General features: G+C 39.3%; 1 protein-coding gene across 4 annotated transcripts in view; it reads right to left on the reverse strand.

Annotated features, from left to right (window-relative positions):
* Positions 1-25453, reverse strand: part of MCTP1 (multiple C2 and transmembrane domain containing 1) — a 448799-nt gene that overhangs the window by 267279 nt on the left and 156067 nt on the right. For all 4 annotated transcript variants that reach the window (XM_074952853.1, XM_074952855.1, XM_074952856.1 and 1 more), the window contains exon 2: positions 638-752. In XM_074952853.1, the coding sequence (XP_074808954.1) occupies positions 638-752 (115 nt within the window). The remainder of the gene's footprint in view (positions 1-637; positions 753-25453) is intronic.

Consider the following 25453-nt stretch of genomic DNA (forward strand, 5'->3'; position numbering starts at 1 on the left):
CAGATACCAGCTAAGCAGGACAAAGCCACTGGTCCTACACTCATGTATGAGAATGAGGAAGTGTGTGGGGGGGAACTATTCTTCACCTTCTACATGTTCTCTCTCCTCATTTTCTAGCTATCGCCACCCACGCATCCTTAATTGCTGACCGCCTCACCCTAATGGTTCCTCTTCTCCCCCACACCTATCATTGCTTGGACCATCTCTGGTCCAAAGCATCTTCAGGATGAGAGCCATTGCTGTTGTGCTCCTACATGGCACTTCAGATCTGGCCTTTCAATAAGGAGCAAAGATCACTTCTGGTCCCCACTGCTGCTGAGAGGCAGGTGGCTCAGCCCAGCAGTGCTGCTACATAGACAGATGACAGAAGGGACGAGAAGAAGGGGCAGATAGGGGCTAACTTTTTAGCATACATGCAAATATTTTTCTCATTTTCATTTTAAATTAAACTGCATGAGCCATATCTATGTCAAATATTCCTGAAAATATTAATGCTATCCTAAAAATGCAACCTTCTACTTGCAGAAAGAAGGTGAACGATGATTACCTTCTGCTTGAAGCATAGATCTCTTTACTGTCTACCAAAAACATAACTTACAGGACACATACAAAACCACATTTATCAGCATATTCTTACCTCCACGATCCCGTGCTGCTAAATTTTGACCCCTTTTTAATGTAATGTCCAACTGGTACATTCCGGGATCACCCAATGGAAAATCTGCATTACTAGTTCCAGTTGTATTGGTTCTCTGAAAGGCAAAAAACCCCAAAAAATAACTATATAATGCATATGGCAGAATAAAGAACAAAAAAATACATCCTATAACTAAGGCTGCAATCCTGCAGAACCCCAAGCCCACAAAGAATCCCTCTGACTTCAGTGGAACTCCTCAAAGGAGCACCAATATCCACTCACATGGAGTCAATTACAGGTTTGTGGTCTAATGGAGTGGAGCCAGGCAGATACATTCCTGAAGAGAGCTCTGAACTTTCCCCCAAATCCGGACTGGTGCAGAACCCGTGATGTATGTCACAGTAGTGATGACTTCAGCAGCAGACAAAATGCTTGACCTAATCATTGTTAGTGAAAGCCCAGCTGGCTAATTCCTAACACATTATTATTATTAGCAAACTCTTAGCCTATGTCTACACTACTAGCTAGGGGTGAGATTCCCATCTTGCATACACATACTCACACTATCTCTCATTGAACTAATGCGAATATAAGTAGCAGTGTAGCCACAGTAGCACAGGCAGTGGTGGCCCAGCTTAATCAACACCCCCAAAACCAGTGGAAACATCCTTGGCATGTCTCCTATCACTGCCGGTGCTACCATGGCTATGCACCAGAGTTGTTTGCCAAAATAAGAAAGGGGGATCTGAAGGGAATAAGAGGACAAGAAAGGAATGGAAGCATTCATACACAAAGTATTGAAGGAACACTCTGACCAAACTTTTAGTATTATTCATGTAACACCATTGATGTCCATGGCATTTCAACAAATAGACTCTAGAAATATCAGTATAGGAACTGCAGATGTTCTCCATGCCATTCCATCTTCACCTTGTCTGAATTCCAACAAGTTCTCTTTAATTACACCATCCAGGGGACAAGCTTCCCAGAAAATATACAATCATTCTGAAAGCAGAGACCCTGGCTGTATTTTCATAGCATTTGCAAATTTTATTTTATTTACAGCTAATAGTGATATGTCGTATCAGTTATAAAATAAAATTCATGGAGCATAATTATAATTTCACTTTCACTGGTGTAAATCAGAAATAACTCCACTGAAGCCTATGGTGTTACATAGGTATGGGATCAGAAGTTGGTCTATAGAAGAATTATCTTAACAGTTAAAAATTGCTAACCCCTCAAAAAAAAATTTTGGCAGATAAATGGATCCCAATTTCACATTAGAATATTCCCACTTACACTGGGTTTCTGCTACTTAGAGAACAAACCAAACCAAACCAAAAAGAAACCAATGTTAAGTTCCTCAGACACGAACATCTGCTCCTTATAACAGAAGTTTCCACACCTGAGAAAACTAAAATCCTCAAGGATGGCTTACCATGGTCCCCTCTCTATCACCAGCCAGCCAGGGAGAGCAAGATTATAGCCCACCTCATTTCTGCCTTTTTTGGGATGGTTAATGCTCCAATGATTGTCACTGGCAGCAATCTAGCCCTCTGTGTAATCAGCCTTTGAAATAAATAATATTTTTCCTTCTTTTCCCATTTTTACTCTAAACTTTATTTTATTCTGTCCATTTTTTCATAATTTGTTTTGTTCCAATAGATATGGGAAAGACTATTTTTCTTTTGTTATTCAGGTGAATAGCTACAGCTCAGTTCCTGGAAGTTCCTGATTATTTCAAGAACTAGTAAATTCCCACATATATTAAAGCCTTAATCTTGACCTTTTATATTTTATGGATCCAATAAGTAGTTAATGGATAAAAATGTTGTTGTTTCTGCAGAACTCTTGTGGCTGGTAGCTGAAGATTAAGTAGGTAGAGAGAAAAGCTAATTCCTAGTTTAAGATTTTAGCATTAAAACTCTGCTATAAGTTCTTATGGGATTTTTTACACCAAAGTTAAAAAATGTTATACTACTTTGATAATTTGCCAGTAAAACTCTTGACATTGATCAGAAATTCAAATGAATAAACCAAATTAAAATTACGTTTGACCTAATGACATGGTCCAGTAAACACTATAAATTTGAAAAGCAAAACAAAGTGAAACTCATTTGTAACCATTTGATTCTGAAATAACTCTTCCTTTCCATATGCATATGGAGCCACTGAGGGTATTAAGAAGACAGAGCTGGGTGTCATCAACATGCTGAAAGCACCACAGCTCCCATCTCCTCACGAGCACTTGATCCAGCCAAGACAGTCAATTGCCTTGCCCAGTATGTGGATACAAATGGGACATGGATAAGAATTAACGGACAGACTCAATATAGAGAAGATTGTGGTGATGTTAGTTGATTAGGGGAAACAAATGGAAGGGCTGGTGAAGATAGTACCAACTTTTCTGGTCGGGGAGGGTGTAAGCCATTGAGTCATAAAGCTCCCAGCAGCAGAATTCCAGTGCCTTTCTTCAGGAATAGGATTATTTTCCAAAACTAAAACAATCCAGTATGAAAGCCCCTCCCATGGCCAAAAAGGGGGCGTGAGGCATAACTGCTACACTATGAGGTCTAATAGGACGTGGGGGTGAGACACTCTACCATAGACTTGAGTAACCTAGCCAAGACCATAGAGACTAACAATGTTTCCCCTGGCAATGGAGAGCCTGCGTGAGAACAAACAAAATCAGGAGCATCCCAGATTAAATAGGAGACACAGGACATCTAGAAACCAAAGCTGGTGCAAAATTTGGCAACTCATTTGTTCAGGTCTCACCTGAAGAAGAGCTCTCTGTGAGCTCAAAAGCTTGTCTCTTTCACCCACAGAAGTTGGTCCAGTAAAATATATTACCTCATCCACCTTGTGTCTCTAATACCCTGGGACCAACATGGTTACAACAACACCGCAAACAGTAAGTAGTAGAATGTCAAGCCACTATCTCTGCATTAGGAGTGGTGTTTATTCAACTAAATGATTAAAAATGGAGACAAACTATAGATATGACTATCAAATGAATCACCTTTCCAATTATCTTTAACAAATATAACAAAAAATAGCACTCAGAAAATGACTATTAGTACATAAGGATCACTGAAAGGCTGCTGTCTTTGGAAAAAATGTTAAGGCAAACTTTATGACCAACAGATTACCAAACACTTCATAGCATAAGCGTTCCAGACAAAACTGGAAATAATACCCAGGGACTAAAACTTGCTATTGATGTGTTTTACAGGGATTTTACACTTACATTTAGGGATTTGTTTTAGTCCACTATTTTATATCTTGCGTCTTACTAAAATTTATATCCAAATAAGTTGCTCCCTCTGTATTCAGGACCATCATAGCCTATAACACTGTAGCCAAAATGAAAGTCAGCATTTAATGGTTGAAAGGCAGCTTTCAGACCTCATGCCATCTATTGCATACATAAAAAACACAAATCAGGCAGTGTCAATTTACACCAAGAAACCTGGGAAGTGTCCTTCAGAGACTAAAAGCTTCTCTGAATGTACTGTTTAATCGCTTCAAAAATAATTTCTTAAAACTCCCACACTCCACCTTGTCTCTTGAAGTGGGAAATATTTTCTTCCACACAAGTATCCAGAATAGATACCCCAGAACCAGATCTATATCTTTATTGTGACATCTGCCATTCCTTTAAGTTAGTACTGGAAGATAAAGCCAAGACATCTGAAGCAGAGACTCTGAAGGAAAATTTTGTCTTCTTCTCTAACATCCTAGAATGTAGTGAGGGTCTTGAAATACAATATTATCTTCACTATGAAGTCAAATAAAAACATTGGAATGACAGATAGCAGAAGGCCTTTACACATTCTATGAAACAGAAATTAATCATTAAGTGTTTAAGCTCTATAACTAGAAATCCTCTAAGGGAAACAATGCTTGAAGAACTACTTTTCAGCTGTATACTTTACTTTGAAATTACTTTGTTAGGCTGGTAGTTTGTCTCATTCTATTTAGGAATAATCTTGTTAGCTAAATGATATTACAGTTCTTGGATCCAACTTAATTCACAATGAAAATGTGGATGAATTTTTGTCTCAAAAGAAAACAGTTTATTTAGCTAATACAACCACCATTGCCACAGAACTCTGAAATACAATTAAAGTTGTAGCTTATAGAAACATGAGCAGTATACTCATGAGTAGAAACATGAGCATGATGAAAAGAAGATGTCTGATTAAAAAATCAGGGGAGAGATATCAATGATAACAGCATTTTATGTTTAGTAGACATTGCATTAAACTCCCTTGATCAGTGCGTTTATCAAATCAGCGAGAGTGCTGCTTTAATTTTCAGTTAAAGGTCTAAACCGACAGTACATTTTTCAGTAGTCTAAATTTAAAATAAATGGGTCTTCAGTTATAACTTGTTACCGACTTGTGACATTTTTAAATGGATTTTCTTACACATTTCTAAAAGCGCATAATTTCACTGTTTTGTCTAAATTCACAAGCAAAAAACTTTAGTTAGCATTAGTTAAGGTTGCTGTGATCAATAAACTAGCCATAAAAAATGGGAAATACAAAGTTAAGGATTAAAAAGTATTAAAAGGTTTCAAATCTATCACTGAGAGAAAACTCTGCTAAAAAGGAACTTGGAGATCACAAGTAGATGCAACTTCTCCAAGTTAAATCTATAGTCTGAAAGTGAGAAAAATTTTGGATTAATGCTAAAAGATTGGAGATTGTGATTTATCATCAACAAAAGAGCATCATCTGTCTATAGCATCAAATTATATGCCAATCGACCATTGTTAATACTCTGAATATTTGGGTGAGAATGTATGATGATCTCTGCAGACATTACAGCCAGACTGCACACGAAAGAGGTGCCTCTGGGGAGGTTAAATGAGTCTGAAATGATGCCATTGGTTAAGATACAAGACATAGGGCCCTTATATAGAAGTTAACCCATTCACTAAAACTGAGCCCCAAACCAAAACTCTGGACTGTGTGTGTATATATATATATATATATATATATATATATATATATATATATATATATATAATGTATTCACAGTTCACTATCTTTTCTACATCCAAGGCTAAAAGCCACTATTATAACTACTAACTAAGTTATAAGTTATCCAAGTCATGCAGCCTATAGCCAATCCCAACCTGATCTGGATATATATTGGTGTGACGCATGACCAGAAAGAGTTGAGTATCCTGCAGGACAAAGGACTCAAATTCAACCCTTAAAAACATATGGATAGTGTGACAGGGTCAGGCCAGACAGCTATAAGAGTGATTTTTTTTAAATGTAAAACATTTAATTTAAAAATGTTGACACTTCAATATATAAAATACCTATTATAAATGAACATAGTGTATAGCTGCCAGGTTTACTGTAAGTTACACTTTGGTTAAGACTTCTAGTTTCACCCTCTGAAAGTCCACATTCTATCACAGTGATGTATGGTCAGATTCAACAGCCCCAATTGTTAAACACTTGGATCAAGCCATAACCAGTTTTATTGCAAAAGGACCCTGTACACATTTATATCAATTCTAGTACCTTACAATTTTAGCTACCCAACAAGTCATTAACATATAGGAACATGCATGAGAAGCAAGACAGATCACACATCCCTTCTGCACATTAGCAACTTGTCATTCTTGCAAAACAAGGCTCACATCACTGAGGTTTGTGAACAGTCACTTTTAGCATTCATCCTGAATGAAAGATGGTCAAAGGCAGGTATATTAGCCCCAGGATAAGCAGGTCTCTTTTCCCCTGGTAATTAAACAGGGGTTACTCCAGGTTAATTAGGACACCTGGGCCCAGTCAAGGGCCTGCCATAACCTGTTAAAGGCCTCTCCACCAGTCAGATAGGTGCATGCAATAGGAGCTGTAGGGGAGACACCAGGTGAGAGACCTCACAGGTACAGAGGTGAAGAGCAAGGGAAACAGGGTATACAGCCCTTCTGGGCCCCAGAGGTTTGAGGGAAGAGACCCCGCCGGAGGGGAGAGACTGAACTGGGTGTCTGGCCTGCCTCCACTATGTCTGAAGGAGCTACCAGAGACTAAGAGGCTCTCCTCCCCATCCTCTGTGAGGGAGGCTGGGAGGAACCCCATCTCAGACAAGGCGGGGACAGTAAACCCAGGGACTTGAGGAAATTCCTAGAGAGAGAGGAATCCCCCAGTCCATGCTAAGAGGAAGGGTGGAACCTACTAAGGTGGAGAAGGAGCTCTGCCACCACAGATAATGTTTGTGTTTTTGTGTATTTACATATATATATATATTTACATATATATATATATATATATATATATATATATATATATATATATATATATATATATATAGGTAGAGGTCAACTATGTAATCAAACAGTCAATATGCCAAAGATCAAAAGGACAACATTTAAATGAACTGTTAAGATAGGATATCACTGCATTCATCTCTTTGAAATGTATAGCATATCATCTGTGAACGGTAGAAAAACAGGCAATTGCCTTATGTTAATCTGTGTGAATAATAACCAGCAATACTTAGAAAATGAGTGTCTATTGTTCGCCGAGGAACTCCAACCTGTCAAAGGCAGCCTGAAACTGTATAAAAAATGGCTTGGGTCCTAATCCAGTCATCTTAGATCTACTTGAGGTTTCATGCAGGGGAAGCCTAAGTCATAAGGACTGAATCCTGCCCTGAAGCTAAACATTGGACTATAACCTGTGAAATATTTCTGAAAGAACTCTTTGTGTCTACAAAGCTCTCCATCTCTGCTATGAATCTGAAGCTCAAGATCTGTGGCAGGAGCCTTCCTTAATTTCATGGACTTCGGGCACTGGCAAGCTTGGATGATGCAAATGGGGCATCCAAATTCTCCAGCTGAACCTCAGAGAGTTGGGGCACTTGTATTTTAGCAAAGAAAATGTCCAGGGCTTTCTGTGAAGGGGCAGAATCAGAATTGCATGGACTTTTATAAAAATTAAAGAACTGTTTATTATGCTCATTTCAGATTGCTGAAACAATTCCTCTAGCTGCCATTTGTGTACAACCTGCCTTCTCCCTCAACTCCGAGAAGTCTTGTCTTAATCGAAAAAAAAGCACAAACTCTGCTGGGGCCACATGCATCTTATTGAGCACATAACTTTTTCTGGTCAGTGTGCATAAGAATTCTGGGGAAGGATTTTGAGCATACTCCTTTCTTTAGCCACAGCAAAAATAACAATTCTGCCTCTAAGAAAGACTTTTAAAGTTTCCCATCGAAGCTTGCTATAGGGAACTGAGGGCTCATTGGTCTCCAGGGAGAGATCAGTTTCCTTCTTTATAAGCAACTTGAAATGGGGGTCTAAGATTACTAAAGTAGCAAACTTCCATTTATTTTGTTTCTTGCCCAGTGTGTAGGGGGTAAATTGTAGAATAATGGGTGCATGTCAGAGATCACCATTGTATTGTGGAGTAACTGAACACAGATTGGACTACCTGCCCTGAGATTAGATAGAAATCAGTAGGTGAATATGTATGATGGACAGGGAAGAATAGTGTATGATCTTTCTGTTGGATGCGTGAGATTTATATATGCACCATGTGAGCCAAGACTTGGTGCTTTTTAAATTTATCAATTTTTTCCAGCACCTCTTCTTTTGGCGCCTCAATCCCCAATAATGCCTTGTTATTATCATCAGATAATAGCAGGTTTGGGGTATGTATTTCCAACATTCTCTGTGGTAGACACTGATGCAAAGAAATCTTGCAGTGCCTCAGATTAGAAGAACACAGTGATTTTCTCTCAGGCTTCCCATTTCTGATAAATGTAAAGAATTTATTTGTTTTTGTACTTTTAGCTACTTACTCTTCAAATTCCATTTTAGCCCTCCTAATTTACCTTACATATTGTCTGGTCTAGTTTATGCTCTTTTAATTTCCATTTTCTGAAAGTCAAAGTCACATGCATGGTTGCAGGATGTGGCTCTAAAAATTATATCTATATTTTTAAAGAAGATGTGCTGGGGAAGTCAATGTCATTTTGAACTGATGAAGACTGACTTTTTTAATCTGGTTAGTTACATAACTTTTAGTAGATGTGGGGTGAAAAATCATATCACAATGGTCTGGCCATACTGGAAGAAAAACAGATGGCAATGCATGTGGTTTAGTGAGGTTGCAACGGCATTCTCTTAAAATACTGGATGTACCTGGCAATAAATTGCACAGTACAGGTCATCAACATTTCCTTAATCACCTCCACATAATTCCCCCTTCCTCAGCTCCCTTAATGGGCAGCTCAAAAAGAAGTGGAGGCGGGGGGGAGGGTCACGTCCCTACTGCCCCAGATGTAGGTGCCCCAACCGCGCCCCCCCCCCACTTCCTCAGCTCCTTTAAGAGATTATTTCTTTCAAATGCTTTTTAATCCATTTTCTTTCGTAACCGTACCCCTTCCATAATGAGTACCTGCACTGGGCATCTGCCATGAGTTTTACATATTAAATTGTGACATTAGAATCTAACCCCCATGCACTACCTCACTGGGTCCCAGAAGGCGGGGGAGAGACCCTCTTCAGCCAATCTGTCAGCAAGGGAAAAATTCCTTCCCAGCCCCTCAGGGAAAAAGGGCTACTAGTGTGTTGCCCTCAGCAAGTCATGAGGAATCCCAATCCTTATTTAGATTTCATGGGTAGGTGTGTGCTTCCACCAGCTTTATCCATGTCAAAGAGGGATTTCTTCAGGGCTGTATGGAGTACAAATACTTCCCTCTTCTGGTGAGCAGGAAGGGCTGTGCACTTCCTATCCCCTCCACCCGACCTGGTTCAGCTGCTTCCTGCTCTTCCCTTTGCCATCCCTGTAAACCTTCCCCCTCCTACTCCTGCTCTGCCTTCATTGTAGGGGAACCCCTTAAAAGGGGCAATAAATAATCCCTTTTCTTCCAGCCAGCCAGACAAAACACCCACAGCATCAAGCTTCTGGGACCAGTGAGCACACTTCCTGACCTCTAATCTTGCTAAAACTGGCATGAATATAAAGAAACAAAGCCAATGGAATTACCAGAGATATTGAAGTGGCAAATTTGAATTTTAACAGGAATTTAAAGCCATACTGACGAAATGTAAACTGTAGCCTTCTCTTATGGACAAGTTTTTTTTTTTTTTTTTTTTTTTTTTTATATTTTTAGTCAATTTATCTCAAGATCAAGGGAATAAATTTAATGGACTGACCTGATTTTCGATACGTGTTTTGTGTAAATCACCTCTAAATCATGACCCTACAGTTTCATTATTACAGACAAAACAAGAAATAAATTTATTACCCAAGTTTCTTATAATGAATCAATGCACTTTCAGTCTGTCAGTGTTTGCAATTTTGCACTTTTAATATTAATTTTAATTTTTAATATTTAATATTTTAAATAATTTTAAAAATTTTAATATTTAAAAAGATATTGGCTACAGTTTTACTATCCATTACACTTTTTCCAAATAGTTCTTTGTGATGCAGGGTTAGCTTTGGAGAGTAGGGAAGAGCATGGAGGGACACCTACCAAGTTTAAAATGGAAAAAAAAAAGCCACCAAATTTTAATCACAAAATCTTTACATTTTTAAACTGGCTGGATAGTTAAACAAAGATAAAAGTATAACTTAAACTGGGGTCCTGATTCTGTGAATGTTTATGCATGTCAACATGACCAACTGTTGGAAGGTACTCTGACTGCAAGCTTTTGCAGGATTAGTTTATCAGTTATGTTAAATTTCCTAAAATATTAACATTTATAACTGCTGCTTTACAACATTAGCATAAGGAAGAAAGGAAGTTTTACTCCCAAATAGGGTGGCAACTTTCAAAATCAATGAGAACTACATGAATAATATACCCCATCTATCTCTAAATTCAATTTCTAAATTCTTTTTCCTCCTGACTCTACAAAATTCAAATGTTTATTATAAAAGAATGTAATCTAATTTCATTTTTCTAGGCTGCAGACAGTTATTTCAGCTGTTTACACTCACAAAGGTAGTTTTCCTTTTGCACAGGCACCTCATATAACAAAAGCCTGATTTGGAAGTTGAAGGAGCAAAGGGGAGCATGAGCAGGCCCCAAAACTCTATTATAGCTAGCTTTTAAAACCAAACACTTCTTGAGACAGGCATAGATGGCCTGTGGCTGAGACTGGAGCTCTGCTGAAGTGCAGACAGTTTAATAAATAAATAGATTTCTTCACTACCCATAAACAGCCCATTATAACTACTTATATGCTGTTCCACAGAGACCAACAAGTGGATAGTTACAGAGGTCAACAGCTGTCATATTAAGTAATTTTATTAACCCAACAGAAAATTAATTGTAAAATATCAGGATTTTTTCTCTTTGGGTAATTTTTCTTCCACTGTTTTGACATAAAGATCTTCAGTGTTGAAAATCGTTGAGATTACTGGCAGACCTTCAAGATTCAGAAATTAACGTTTCCCTAGCCATATTCAGGTCACTTCTACACTCAGCTATATAGAACATTTACTTTCTCAACTCCAGGCATTTGCAATGTCTCTTATATAAGAGATTTCAACCTTCCTTATTCTTTTTAATATAGCTTCCTTTTGTGTTATCTTTAGACCTCCTATGGGTCTATCATCAGAAGGGCAGCTTTCCACTTTCAGCAATTAAGCTATATCTGTTTGGATGAGTTCTACAAACTAGTGAGATTCATATTTAAATATTCTATCTGCTTGTCAACCTTAATCATTTGGGATAACAACAATGTAATAAAAAATGTTAGCTCTGCATCACACCTATCTTGTCTTGAACAGAAAGTAAATTACTGTTCTTTCAACACTCTATAGCAAATTAAGTTTAGCTATTTATTTCAAGAGGGTAGTCCAAAGTTCACATATCTTTTTATCTGCTGGCCCTGACTGATGTATTGGAACAGCCTGTACTACATCCATATTTCAAGTAGGTGCTTTACATCTTTATTTTCTTTGCTATTCCTGACAACCTAAGGAATGTTTTTGTTTTACATTCCAATATCTCTATTTAAATGCACCATATTTCATCTCTATGTCATGATAAAATTATGCATAATTTTGACAGGCATTTTTTTCAAAGCCTTGCTGCAATTTACATATCTATTTCTCTTTACACAGGCTTTCCCTTTATACTACATTATTTTTCATCTATTACAATTTACACAAGCTTACATAAAGATTGCAAATTGTGGTCATGATCCTGCAAATGTAATAATCATCCCCTTGGTCATCACAAGAAATTGAACCTGAAACCTCAGGGTTCAGAGCATAAGCTTCTATAGCTCAAGCTAAAGGACTTTTTAAAGTAGTAAAAGGAGCAAAGTCGCTTACTATGTGGATCAGGCACATAGGAGCTCATGTCATATAGACTTAATGGTGTGCTTCACAGTTAGACATGTGCTTAAATTGACAGATGTGGGTAACCCAACTGAAGCTAGTGAAGCTACTCACATGCATGTAATTAAGCATGTGCATGTTTGCAGGATGCCTAAGCGACTAATGAGAACAAACCTGCTAATTACATTACTCAGCAAGACCCAAAAGGGTTTCTGAGTTGTGACTCTGGCACATCCAGGCATGAGGATGAAGGAAAGTTCTAAAACTTGTGAAGATGCAACAAAACTTTAGTACATAAAACGTTGTATTGTAATAGGTGAGCCCTGTTAAATATTATTCCAGGACAAAGGGAGAAAAAAAAAAGTTAACCTACTTTAGTATTTTCCTATTCTCTTCATTGACTCCAAACTCACCTGGAGTGAAGCTCGCTCCATTGTATTTCCATCACCATTGTCACAGATAGTTTTGCTTTTTGAATTCTGTACTAGGTGTGATTCTACATTTTGTTCAAATCAATGGATTTATACAAGTGTAAAACTGGGGTAGAAAAATTGCCAATCAGGCCTGGCCCAACAAGTTTTCATTGTGTATCACTCCTGATGTTGCAGTCTTGTTGGGCAGCACACAGAGCATTTGAACGCAACCTGGGCAAAGTGTGGTGCAGAGCCATGTCCCAGTGGTAGTTTCAAAACTGCTATAATCTTTATTCTCGCATCTGATGCGAGTCTCTCAGCCGTGCCACTAAGAGGCACTTCTGTATGGAACATGGGCCACCTCCCGCTCTCAGATCCCAGCAACACAAGTGCATCAAAAGAAAAACAGAACTTCTGAATAAGCAATATAAAATTATAATTGATAATCATTCCTTTAAATTATTAAAAATATGAAATGACATTAAGAATTTGCGTTTTATGGACACCAGTTAGTGGAAGCATAATGATATTTGTTGTGATCCTGTTTGGCAAATAAAAATTATCTAGATCTGTGGTGGTTTTCCCAGATAGCTCCACCACAATTATTGATCCATCAGACAACACGATTCTTCAATGTTATTTTATATCTGCATTGACATAGATGCACAAATTTTGTATCTAACTGTTAAGATTGTGATGACTTTTACTACTAGAAAACAATTCCCACCATCTAAAATTAAATATAAAAAATGAGTATCCTAGAAATCTGTCAAATCAGGTGACTCTATAGATTTAGTGTAGCTAAAGACATTTTTCATGCACCAAAGTTTAAAATCCTGTCATGCTGAGTACCCTTTCCTCTACTGTACCTCTTGCTGTAAGCCTTAAAACTATTGTTTTCTAGCAAGTTATTTTGTTAATAGCCCTACACAGAGCAGTGACCATTTATACCAAAATAATATAATCATTTTTGTTAGGAAGCTGCTATGGCTTCAGTTATCTGTTTCCTCACTGCTCTTGAGGGACTTAAGTAAGACATACTTGTCCTGAGCTTCTACGCATGGCTGGTTTCTAAACTGACCAAGTGCATAATACCAGACTCAAATTGACCAGTGAGGCCACCAACTCAGTGCTAATTATCAGGACTGTTACCACTTCTGTGGTGGATAGAGTTAGGATGGGAGACATCCATCAAGATAAAAAACCACATGTACCTTGCATGAAATTAGCGTCCCGCTAGCTGCCAAAAGATGGTGGTAAGTGAAAGAGAAAAGTGAAATTTCTTAAGAGGCCTCATGAAATATTGTGTCCAAGTTAAAATGCCTGAGCAGGATACTAGCATGCATAATAGTCGCAGAAGGACATGAGCTTCAGAAGAGCAGTTGACAGAATTATTGTCTCCTTTCCTTAGAGATGCATACATTATACAGCCTGGAATCAATCACCACTCCAAAATATCAGATCTCTGGAAAAGTTTCTTATAACGCCTTAGTCCTCCCTAACCCCAAGTGCTCCCCTCCCCCCCCAGGTCCCTTCTCACAGGGGTCAAAGGCTCATGCTCACATTCTCCACCGTGTGTAAGGGAACTCAGCCGGGGCACATCCCTTGGCAGGGTGGTGGGGACCACACCGCCTCACTACACTCTCTGCTGGGTTGGGGAATACCCAGTCTATGGCCCAGACCTTCAGGCTGGGTCCCGCAAGTGATTCGATATAAGCCCAGGCCCTGGGTCAGGGTGGGGCAGCAAAGAAACAGTCAAGGGCTCAGGCCCTCAGGCAGGGGCTGAGCAAATAGTTCAGTATAAGCCCAGGCCCTAGTTTTAGCAACCAGGGGGAGGGGGAGACTGCCACCTGCAAGGTGGGTGGCAGGGGGGATGCAGGCCCATTCACTCCACTGCATCCCAGCCCGGGGCCCTAGCAGCAGTCGAAGACCCTCTGCTGTGTCGGGGCGGGGGGGGGGAGGGGGAGGGCTCTGCGCAGCACTTACCTCAGGTGGCTCCCAGAAGTGGCTGGCATATCCCTCTGGCTCCTAGGTGCAGGAGTGGCCAGGGGGCTCCACGCGCTGCCCCCATCCACAGGCACTGCTCCCACACCTCCCATTGACCACGGTTCCTGGCCAATGGGAGCTACAGAGTTGGCGCTTGGGACAGTGCCTGTGTGGAGCACCCCTGGCCGTCTCTGCACCTAGCAGCCAGAGGGACAGGCTGGCTGCATCTGGGAGCTGCGTAGAGCCGGCTGCTGTGGCCAACCAGACTTTTAGCAGCCCGGTCAGCACAGGCGCCAGGGTCCCTTTTCGACTGGGCCTTCCTAATGAGCGGATCATCTTTCTGCCCTTTGCCCAGAGTTACCTCATTTCTCACAGCAGCATGGTTTTCAGAAGAGCTTCCCCACATGGGTTAAACCCCTTTAAAAGGAAACGGTTAATGCAGAATGGGAATAGCAGCAACCAGGTCATTATTAAATCCTATTGGTATTTTCCTGCTAGTCTGCCAGAGGTTGCTGGGTCCATGTCTCTGCAGTTTAATTCCCCATCTACCCTGTCATGTCCATTTAACAGGAGAAAGCTGAGCAAATGTTCATAAGACACCCTTTAGTGGGGTCAGAGAGAAGAAAGGAGCATGCCAATTAGGCCCCCAAGCTCCCCCCTCAAACAAATTTGGGGCAACTACTATTGGTTTTCTGATAGTTTTATCCGTTCTAAAAATAAAATTAGAAAGAGTGGCCCCACCCTTTATTAGCAAATGAACAAACATTCTGCAAAACATTCCTGAGGCAATATTTTTTATCAGATTATTTAGCTCATTGTAAAAGTTATTAGGCTTATTCATCCCATATGCGTGTTGTGCAGAGGGCTGGCATCATGGTCCTTTCTGTTAATCTAAATACCCATTGGCTACTTATAAATTAAACAACTTTTTTTTAAAAGTAATACAGAAGTTCATAAGTTATCACAAGAAATAGAGTAAATATTGAACATGGTAGCCATCATAAATATAAAGGGAAGGGTAAACACCTTTAAAATCCCTCCTGGCCAGAGGAAAAATCCTTTCACCTGTAAAGGTTTAAGAAGCTAGGATATCCTCGATGGCACCTGACCAAAATGACCAATGAGGAGACAAGATACTTTCAAAGCTGGAGGTGGGGGGAGAAACAAAGGTTCTCTCTGTCTGTGTGATGCTTTGGCCAGGAACAGAAAAGGAATGGAGTCTTAGAACTTAGTAAGTAAACTAGCTAGATATGCTCTAGATTTGGTTTTGTTTCAATGGCTGATAAAATAAGCTGTGCTGAATGGAATGTATATTCCTGTTTTTGTAACTTTTTGTAACTTAAGGTTTTGCCTAGAAGGATGCTCTATGTTTTGAATCTGATTACCCTGTAAGGTATTTACCATCCTGATTTTACAGAGGTGATTCTTTTACTTTTTCTTCAATTAAAATTCTTCTTTTAAGAACCTGATTGCTTTTTTCATTGTTCTTAAGATCCAACGATTTGGGTCTGTGTTCACCTATGCAAATTGGTGAGGATTTTTATCAAGCCTTTCCCAGGAAAGGGGGTGTAGGGTTTGGGAGGATTCTGGGGGGAAAGACGTTTCCAAGCAGGCTCTTTCCCGGTTATATATTTGTGAGATGCTTGGTGGTGGCAGCAATAAAGTCCAAGGGCAAAAGGTAAAATAGTTTGTACCTTGGGGAAGTTTTAACCTAAGCTAGTAAAAATAAGCTTAGGGGGTTTTCATGCAGGTCCCCACATCTGTACCCTAGAGTTCAGAGTGGGGAAGGAACTTGACAGTAGCAAATCATGAGAAAACTCTTGGAGGCTAACAATTTAAAATATATTACAGATCGTTTCTCTCATATTTATCTTACAGTGCCATGCAGAATACAGACACCGAACACCCAGCTAGCACTGGTACAAGTAGCAGTGTACTGAGTCAGTGCTCACATGAGTAGAGTAGGGCATAGGATTCAGGATAGGACAGGATTACACACTCAAGTAGTGCCTCCCATGTTTACAATCTTATTTTTAGCAGTGTAGTGGCCTGCTGCCAGAGCCTTTCCCCACCACAGTGAAAGACGCCAGCAGCAGGAGGCAGAAGGGAAAGTCCCTGCTACCCTGCTGGAGCCCTTCACTGATGCCTGTAGCTACACACCACAGTGAGTACGGACACAGTTTGCCTTTCACTGCAGCACCTAACTGCATGTTTCCTACATTCTGACACAAGCGTAGGCAAGAGTAGACAAGGAGAGGTCATACAGCTGTTTTCTTTTGAAGCTCAGAATAAACAATAACTTTATTATAAAAGCTGGCATGTGGTTAAATCTGTTCTCTTGTCGCCAGTCTGCTAGTTCTGGCTGGATCTGGTAGAACACTATTGCAACTAATGATTCAAAAGTAGTTTATTGTCTGCATTTTTTTTTCTGTATAAGAATATAGTGTGCTCAAGATATGCATAAATGCTGAACATTTTTGAACAAGCTAGAGAAAGCATATATTGTAGTGTCCATGCATGCTGTTAATTTAACCCTCCTCCCCCCGCCCCAATGTTGCCAGTGTTCACCAGTGCCCAAGGCCACTCTTTCTAAAGGCAGACACATTCTTTTCAGTGGTACAGCAAGACATATTTCATATGTTTATATACCCATTTAATATGCTTTCTTGATAGATGTACAGTATGTCACATGTGTTCAGGCAAAAAGCAAGTAGTTAAACAGCCAAGAGCTTTAGTTTTTAGCAAAATCAACAGAATGATCACTGTCTGTTTCAACACTGCTGATTTCATCAATAAAATAACCACTGTGGGAATATTTGTTTCTACCAAGCATTTTCAACAAAACAAATCAGGATTCATTTGAGCCTAGTACTGCCAATAAGTTCAAAGAATACAAGAGAGAAAATACATCTGAACATAGAACATGATCAGTGTTCACGTTTCACTTACCTCAGAAAAAGACTAGTATGGTTTTAATGTACATCATACACTATGAAAGCCTAGTTGCAGACTTTCATACACAGTATCACATATAACTCGTAAATCCAAGAGATGGTGTCTTCAAAACAAGTCTCAAGGTGAAATTCAACACTCAAGAAACAATTTTTTTTCTGTGGAATTGTTAGGTGACAGATTCTCTGGGGTCACATGAGGCCAAATACATGTTTTAGCCAAATACAGACCCGTTTTGGCTAAAAAGATTATTGGGAAGTTATAGGTATGTGTGAGGGGCAGATGGACTGCAAGGAACTAGCTAACAGATTGTATAGATTTCCAAGCCAAGAGCTGCAGTATAAAACAAATATCTAAAGGCTTATATAAAACAAATATCTAAGGGCTTCAAAATCCATGGGAAAGCATATGAATTTTTTTTAAAATACACTTTTCCCCAAAATGAAGTTTGAGATCCTAGAATCACCTTCATGTGCCAGTTAAATACAAAACTCGTACGTGCATTTCCTCATCACTGTTCAGTAACCTGAAAACCATAGCCCCAGCCACATTTAGTTCTAATCAATTTTTGTGGTAACTAGATTTTTAAACAAATTAGAACAAACTTAAAACACAAAAGGCCTCTGATTTGCCTGAAGAGTGCAGGATTACATTGCTAGTTGTATCATAAGCACTGCACACAAAGCATAACTCGATCAGTATCTACAGACAGATGTCATGTTTATGCCTGTGAAAAGTCCAAAACCGAGGAACTTCCTCCATTTCAAAGGTGACAAAATATATATATATATACACAGTAGTAAATGTAGCACATCATTTTCTCAAGTTCACCTTCAATAGCTATAGTTTAGAAAAAAAGTCATAGTTTGAATAGCTGAATCTCCATACTACAAAATAAAATTAAGACATCTAATTTTAATTAATAGAGATTACCCATAATTATGTACTACTTTTAAATTTAGATTCTAATGATATATCAGAGAATAATATTTTAGCACTGCTTCTTTAAAATGGAAGCTATAAATATATTTAAAGTCTTCTGTTAAGTCAGGTACTCTACCACAGTACAATCAAATCAACTCAGTAAATATATGGCTGATGTTTACGGCTACTGAAAAAAATCTAAAGAAGAGTGGCTATTCTAGAGGCACTTTCCTTACAAAATCAATATAGTACTCAGCAGTATGCAAGTATATTCAACAGCAACTGAGGAAGTGAGCTAATGATCTTAACTATATTTTAAAAATAAATAACTCAATTGGTAAGTCAATAAACAAGAGTTCCTGTTAATATGGAGATCTTAATATGAGCATATCAAGGGTGGAATTTCACCACTGTTTTATTTTCTGACTAGATCTCTAACTGCATGATGACAAACACACACTATAGGATGACAAAAAAACCCTCAGTTTCATAGTTCCTAATTTATAAACATACATGATGCTTGAAAGGGAGAAACAATACATGTTAAAGTGATGTATTTGTTAATATAGATAATGAGTGCTATTCCTTCCCACCTTCAGCATTCTGAACTTGAGAAATACATTCATTTTTCTGACTCAACAACATGCGCATATTTAAGGGAATGTATAGTTTTCACAAAAAAAAAATCTATTTAACCATTTTCCATAAAAAAAAAGTATCTTTAAAAGTACTTGGATTTCAAAATAACAGATGAGTGAGCCTTTGCTATTTGTGTAAGAAAAAGAACACAGTATTACTTGGTATACAATATTATACAGAATTGATTTAAAAACAAGATGTGATCTAGTGCAAGTCACTAGAGCATGGTACACTTCACAAAGATCAGCCAAAAACATTCTTACCTTATTGTACCCAAATGGCAAAGTTTCTCCAGTTTTCAGCTTGCAACTATCTAGCATAGTGGAACAGGAGAGAACAGAACATCTTTTGCTTTACAAAAAGTACCTGCACATCCACAACTAGCCCTTTTGAGATGACAACAGCTAAGCAATACTGTTCACCTCCAGCTGGCAGCAACAGCCTCTTTGCAAATACCACTTGCTTGCTGCTATGAACTGCAGCTACTCAGAATGAAAGTGCGGGGAAAACATGATGTGTGAGTACTGTTGCTTCATAGTTAGCTTCAAAGGATATGACTCATCTCCCCACCTCAAGACACTAAGAACTGCCTTTTCCTCCAACTCTAAATGCTGAATACAGAGAGTATCTAAAATGGGTAGGGCATATGGGTTTTAAACATACATAAAAATAAACATGATCCAAACATTTACCTGTTAAAACATTCATTTTACTATTTAGCATGTTTCCCACACAGAATTCATGTGTGTGATCACACATACCATAGAAATGATCTCACACAGCAAAAGGATCGGTAGAAAAAAAGATATGTTCTGTAATGCTGACCAGATATGTGGTTACAAGCTTGCCAATGTGAATAGTTCCAGTCCGGTATAAAAAGGTAGAAGTCAAACATGCTAAAACTGTTAATGAATGCTAACAAAGTTCTTTTAAAAGTGCCTTTTAAAAAAAAAAAAAACCCAGACTGTAAACACATATTTTTCCTTAATATATCCTGAAATGCATTGTCATCATCTCGTGACAGTAAAACAGTTGTCTCCTCTGAGTCAGAGCTATTTATTTTTTCAACTTTGTCAACATTTCTTCACTTGTTATATGCAGCGCTGTTGTAGCTGTGTTGGTCTTAGGATATGAGAGAGAAAGTGGTGAGGTCCAGTAAAAGATATCACCTCACCCACATTGCCTCTCTAATTATCTACATTAAAGTAATTTCAGAGCTAAAACATTAACACTGAAAACAAATTCAAATACCATCAAGAAGATTAACAACATAAATTAAATCTTTCTACCAAGGGAAAAAAAGACGGATTTTATGCTGATTATGGGGGCATATGAAGGTGGAAAAGAGGGGGTTGGGGAAAAATCCTGAAGGAAAAGAAAGCAAGCAAGCAAACATGGATGTTTGGCCGAATATGATGCCATATAGTCATATTAACACAAGCATTCCACTGCTGGATATCATTATCTGCACATCCCTAGAGCTTGTCCAGTTTTTTGTACTCTTGGTAGGATATTTCATTGATTTCTTTAATCTTCGCTCTGGAAAGAATGTACTTTTGTTTCGCAAAAAGAAAAGGAGTACTTGTAGCACCTTAGGGACTAACACATTTAGTTGAGCATAAGCTTTAGTGAGCTACAGCTCACTTCATCGGATGCATGCAGTAGAAAATACAGTGGGGAGATTTGATATACACAGAGAACATGAAACAATGGGTGTTACCATACACACTGTAATGAGAGTGATCAGGTAAGGTGAGCTATTACCAGCAAGGGGCGGGAATCTTTTGCAGTGATAATCAAGGTGGGCCATTTCCAGCAGTTGTCAAGAACGGGTGAGGAACGGGGGGGGGGGGGTGAGAAGGGGGAAATAAACATGGGGAAATAGTTTTACTTTGTGTAATGACCCATCCGCTCCCAGTCTTTATTCAAGCCTAAGTTAATTGTATCCAGTTTGCAAATTAATTCCAATTCAGCAGTCTCTCGTTTGAGTCTGTTTCTGAGTTTTTTTTTGTTGAAGAATTGCCACTTTTAGGTCTGTAATCGAGTGAGCAAAGAGATTGAAGTGTTCTCCGACTGGTTTTTGAATGTTATAATTCTTGACGTCTGATTTGTGTCCATTTATTCTTTTACGTAGAGACTGTCCGGTTTGGCCAATGTACCTGGCAGAGGGGCATTGCTGGCACATGATGGCATATATCACATTGGTAGATGTGCAGGTGAACGAGCCTCTGATAGCGTGGCTGATGTGATTAGACCCTATGATGGTGTCCCCTGAATAGATATGTGGACACAGTTGGCAACGGGCTTTGTTGCAAGGATAGGTTCCTGGGTTAGTGCTTCTGTTGTGTGGTATGTGGTGGCTGGTGAGTATTTGCTTCAGGTTGGGGGGCTGTCTGTAAGCAAGGACTGGCCTGTCTCCCAAGATCTGTGAGAGTGATGTGTCGTCCTTCAGGATAGGTTGTAGATCCTTGATGATACGTTGGAGAGGTTTTAGTTGGGGGCTGAAGGTGATGTCTAGTGGCGTTCTGTTATTTTCTTTGTTGGGCCTGTCCTGTAGAAGAGTTCTGGGTACTCTTCTGGCTCTGTCAATCTGTTTCTTCACTTCAGCAGGTGGGTATTGTAGTTGTAAGAATACTTGATAGAGATCTTCTAGGTGTTTGTCTCTATCTGAGGGGTTGGAGCAAATGCAGTTGTATCGTAAAGCTTAGCTGTAGACAATGGATCATGTGGTGTGGTCTGGATGAAAGCTGGAGGCATGTAGGTAAGCATAGCGGTCAGTAGGTTTCCAGTATAGGGTGGTGTTTATGTGACCATCATTTATTAGCACCGTAGTGTCCAGGAAGTGGATCTGTTGTGTGGACTGGTCCAGGTTGAGGTTGATGGTGGGATGGAAATTGTTGAAATCATGGTGGAATTCCTCAAGGGCTTCTTTTCCATGGGTCTAGATGATGAAGATGTCATCAATGTAGCGCAAGTAGAGCAGGTGCATTAGGGGACAAGAGCTGAGGAAGCGTTGTTCTAAATCAGCCATAAAAATGCTGGCATACTGTGGGGCCATGCGGGTACCCATAGCAATGCCGCTGACTTGAAGGTATACATTGTCCCCAAATGTGAAATAGTTATGAGTGAGGACAAAGTCACAAAGTTCAGCCACCAGCTTTGCCGTGACATTATCGGGGATACTGTTCCTGATGGCTTGTAGTCCATCTTTGTGTGCAATGTTGGAGTAGAGGGCTTCTACATAGTGGCTAGGATGGTATTTTTAGGAAGATCACCAATGGATTGTAGGAAACTAAATAAATATGTTAGTCTCTAAGGTGCCACAAGTACTCCTTTTCTTTTTGCGGATACAGACTAACACGGCTGCTACTCTGAAACTTCAGAAACAGACTCCAACGAGAGACTGCTGAATTGGAATTAATTTGCAAACTGGACACAATTAACTTAGGCTTGAATAAAGACTGGGAGTGGATGTGTCATTACACAAAGTAAAACTATTCCCCCATGTTTATTTCCGCCCCCTTCCCTCCCCCCCCCCCACTGTTCCTCACCCGTTCTTGACAACTGCTGGAAATGGCCCACCTTGATTATCACTGCAAAAGATTCCCGCCCCTTGCTGGTAATAGCTCACCTTACCTGATCACTCTTGTTACAGTGTGTACGGTAACACCCATTGTTTCATGTTCTCTGTGTATATCAAATCTCCCCACTGCATTTTCTACTGCATGCATCCGATGAAGTGGACTGTAGCTCACAAAAGCTTATGCTCAAATAAATTTGTTAGTCTCTAAGGTGCCGCAAGTACTCCTTTTCTTTTTGCGGATACAGACTAACATGGCTGCTACTCTGAAACCTGACTTTTGTTTCAGTTTAGTTTGGTGGGCGAGGGAGTGTTTTGTTTTTGTTTTATTAAACAGGTCATTTATGATTTACCATTTGGTTTACATTTATCTTTTAAACAAAATGCAAATTGTGTGTTTGTATCTTAGTGTACTGTCTAGAGAGAACACTGTATCAAATACTTCAGACTCTTAAAATTTATTGCTATCCTTATTTTGCTGAGGGGAAACTGCAGCACATAAAAAAAAACCACTGTGAAACTTGCCGTATGAGTGTGACCATACTTGCATGCAGAGGAAGTGGAGCAAAGAGAGATGCCTTTTACTTTAAAGTATTTCCATTATGTATATTACCCCCTTACTGATAAAGAGCCTGATTCTCCACTTACTTACACTTGTCTAAATGAGGAGTGACGCCGTTGAAATTGATTAATCTGAACTGATGTAAAAAGTGCAAGGAGAATCAGGCTCAATAAATGTCAAATCCTTGCTTTTTTACCTGCTTGGCATAATTCTTGAGTGATCTCATACAAGATATTTGGATCTGAGAGCCCAAGAACCACAGGTAAAATGTAAAATATTATCTCTTCTGCAATATGGGTACGCAGAAAATGTGTAAAATTTATTTTAGACTCTGGCCAAAAATAAAAACACCATTCTGGCTCTGGAATCCCTCAGCACATCTTTTGTCCCAATCTCAACGGTGAAAGAAATGCCACACTAATTTCTCAATTAAGCATATAATAAGTGACATTCAGAAATGAGTTAATTTCATAAATTGCATCTTCTATTCCTCGTCACAAGCAGCACAAAAAAACAACAGAACTACTTTAAACTTTTAATTTTGAATTGAGTTTTCCTGCTCTCTAAAGTTCATCTCCCTGAAAACTCATAGTCAAGGGACATCTAAGATAATTGTAAATAGACAGTCTAACAAAACACCCACATTTCTCTTCTGCTCCTCCACTACAGCTGGCACAAGATCAGTGGAATAGCCAGCTGCCTAAGGCAAAAGAATATTTGGTATCAAACCCTAAAGGATCGAACTTCTGCAATTATGAAAAGTTTTTCCACCACACAGATCACTCCATCTTTTTCTCACTTTATTTTGTCTTATCACTTCAGAAAAAATGAAAGAATAAAATATCCCTCCAGCATTAACTTCATCTCAAGGTGGATTTTAAACTTGGTGTTCCAGTTGACTGTGAGGCACACACATTTTCCAATTTGCCTAAGGGAGCAAAAATTCTAAAGACATTCCTATCTGAGACTGCTTTAGGGCACAAATCGATCATCTTGGCAGATAAAAGTGCGAGTTTCCCTTCCACCAACTATACTACAATGTTACTTCCTCAGAAGCACCTTGTACTGACCATTGCTGGAGATAAGATACCAGACTAAATGTAGCAGCCTGATGGCAATTAATTCCTACCATGTGTTCCTAGGAACTTTAAAAATGAATAAACACACCAAACAACAAGGGAAAGATGCTACATTACTGTTGATTTGGAATGCAAGAATTCCTCTTGCAGGTAAAAATTCATTTTTCTAAACCCGTCATCAATATTTCACTAACAGAATCTGTATAACAATTCCTAACAATACAAACAGCCCTACAATCTTACATTGAATTTCACATCTGCCAAAACAAGACTAGTAACTCTAATAGCCAAAGAAAACAAAATGTAATTTTTAAGTCTCACCACGGCCTCACTATTTTCCACCCAATAAGAAGACAAGGCTGACTCCCCGCCCCCCCGGGGCAACTCCCACTCCCCTGGACATTAGCCCTCTCTACCTCAAGGGCTTTTGAGATACGTTGTCTGATACAGCTGACAAAGATAGTCATGGACCAATAAAAGATTTTTTAGGATCTACCTAAATAACTAGTCAAACAGATGGAGCACTTGAGTCTTTGACAGATAGAACTAAAAGGAAGCACCCAAAGACACAATGAACATCCAACAAGAACTGTCTTCTTCTGGGTTAGAATATAGACACATTTGGTAAGAAGAGAACTTTATTGCTGTCTCCCTTCGCAAACTGTCCCATTAGAGTAATGTATGGAGTTTTGGGTAGTTGAAGGGCCCTCAGCTAAAAATATGGAAACACTGGAAGTAGGAGGAAGTCATCTAAACCAAATTTCAATAACCCAGATCAACCTGTACATTGCAAGCTTAGACTCAGGTTCTCCTAGGCTCATCAAACCAGGTGACCCAGTAACACCAGAGTTGTCCCTTGACGTGGTTGTACATAGTTTCCGTATGCAGTGTAGATAAGGTCTTACCCAGGTTTCCTCACCAGGCTAAAGCCTTAGACATGTCCTCAGAGGAACCCAATGAAAGTTCTGTAACCAAGTCAGAAGACAGTTGGATCATAACCAGGTCCCCTGACTCAGTCATACCATAAATGGGGGTCTCTGCTCTCCAGAAAAAAAACAGTGAGGAGAAAGAGCATATGCACTGCACTTCTCCAGAAAACAAGATGGTGCTTAGAGCTCTCTTGCATGCCTGGATCAGCTGAAGTAGACTGAACTCTTCATGCAGAAAGTTGGGGGAAATATTTCCTTTTGGGCAGGCCCTTTTGTCTACTAGCATATAAAAGCAATTTAGACTCATTCACTAGGAGCACTGACTGGCATGAAATAGGACATTTGCCCTCCCTGACAGGAGATTTCTCTCCCCATTGACAGAAACTGCAGGAATGATTCCACAGATGCAGGAGAGGAC

This window comes from Natator depressus, chromosome 5 (assembly GCF_965152275.1).
Source record: "Natator depressus isolate rNatDep1 chromosome 5, rNatDep2.hap1, whole genome shotgun sequence".
Taxonomy (NCBI): domain Eukaryota; kingdom Metazoa; phylum Chordata; order Testudines; family Cheloniidae; genus Natator; species Natator depressus.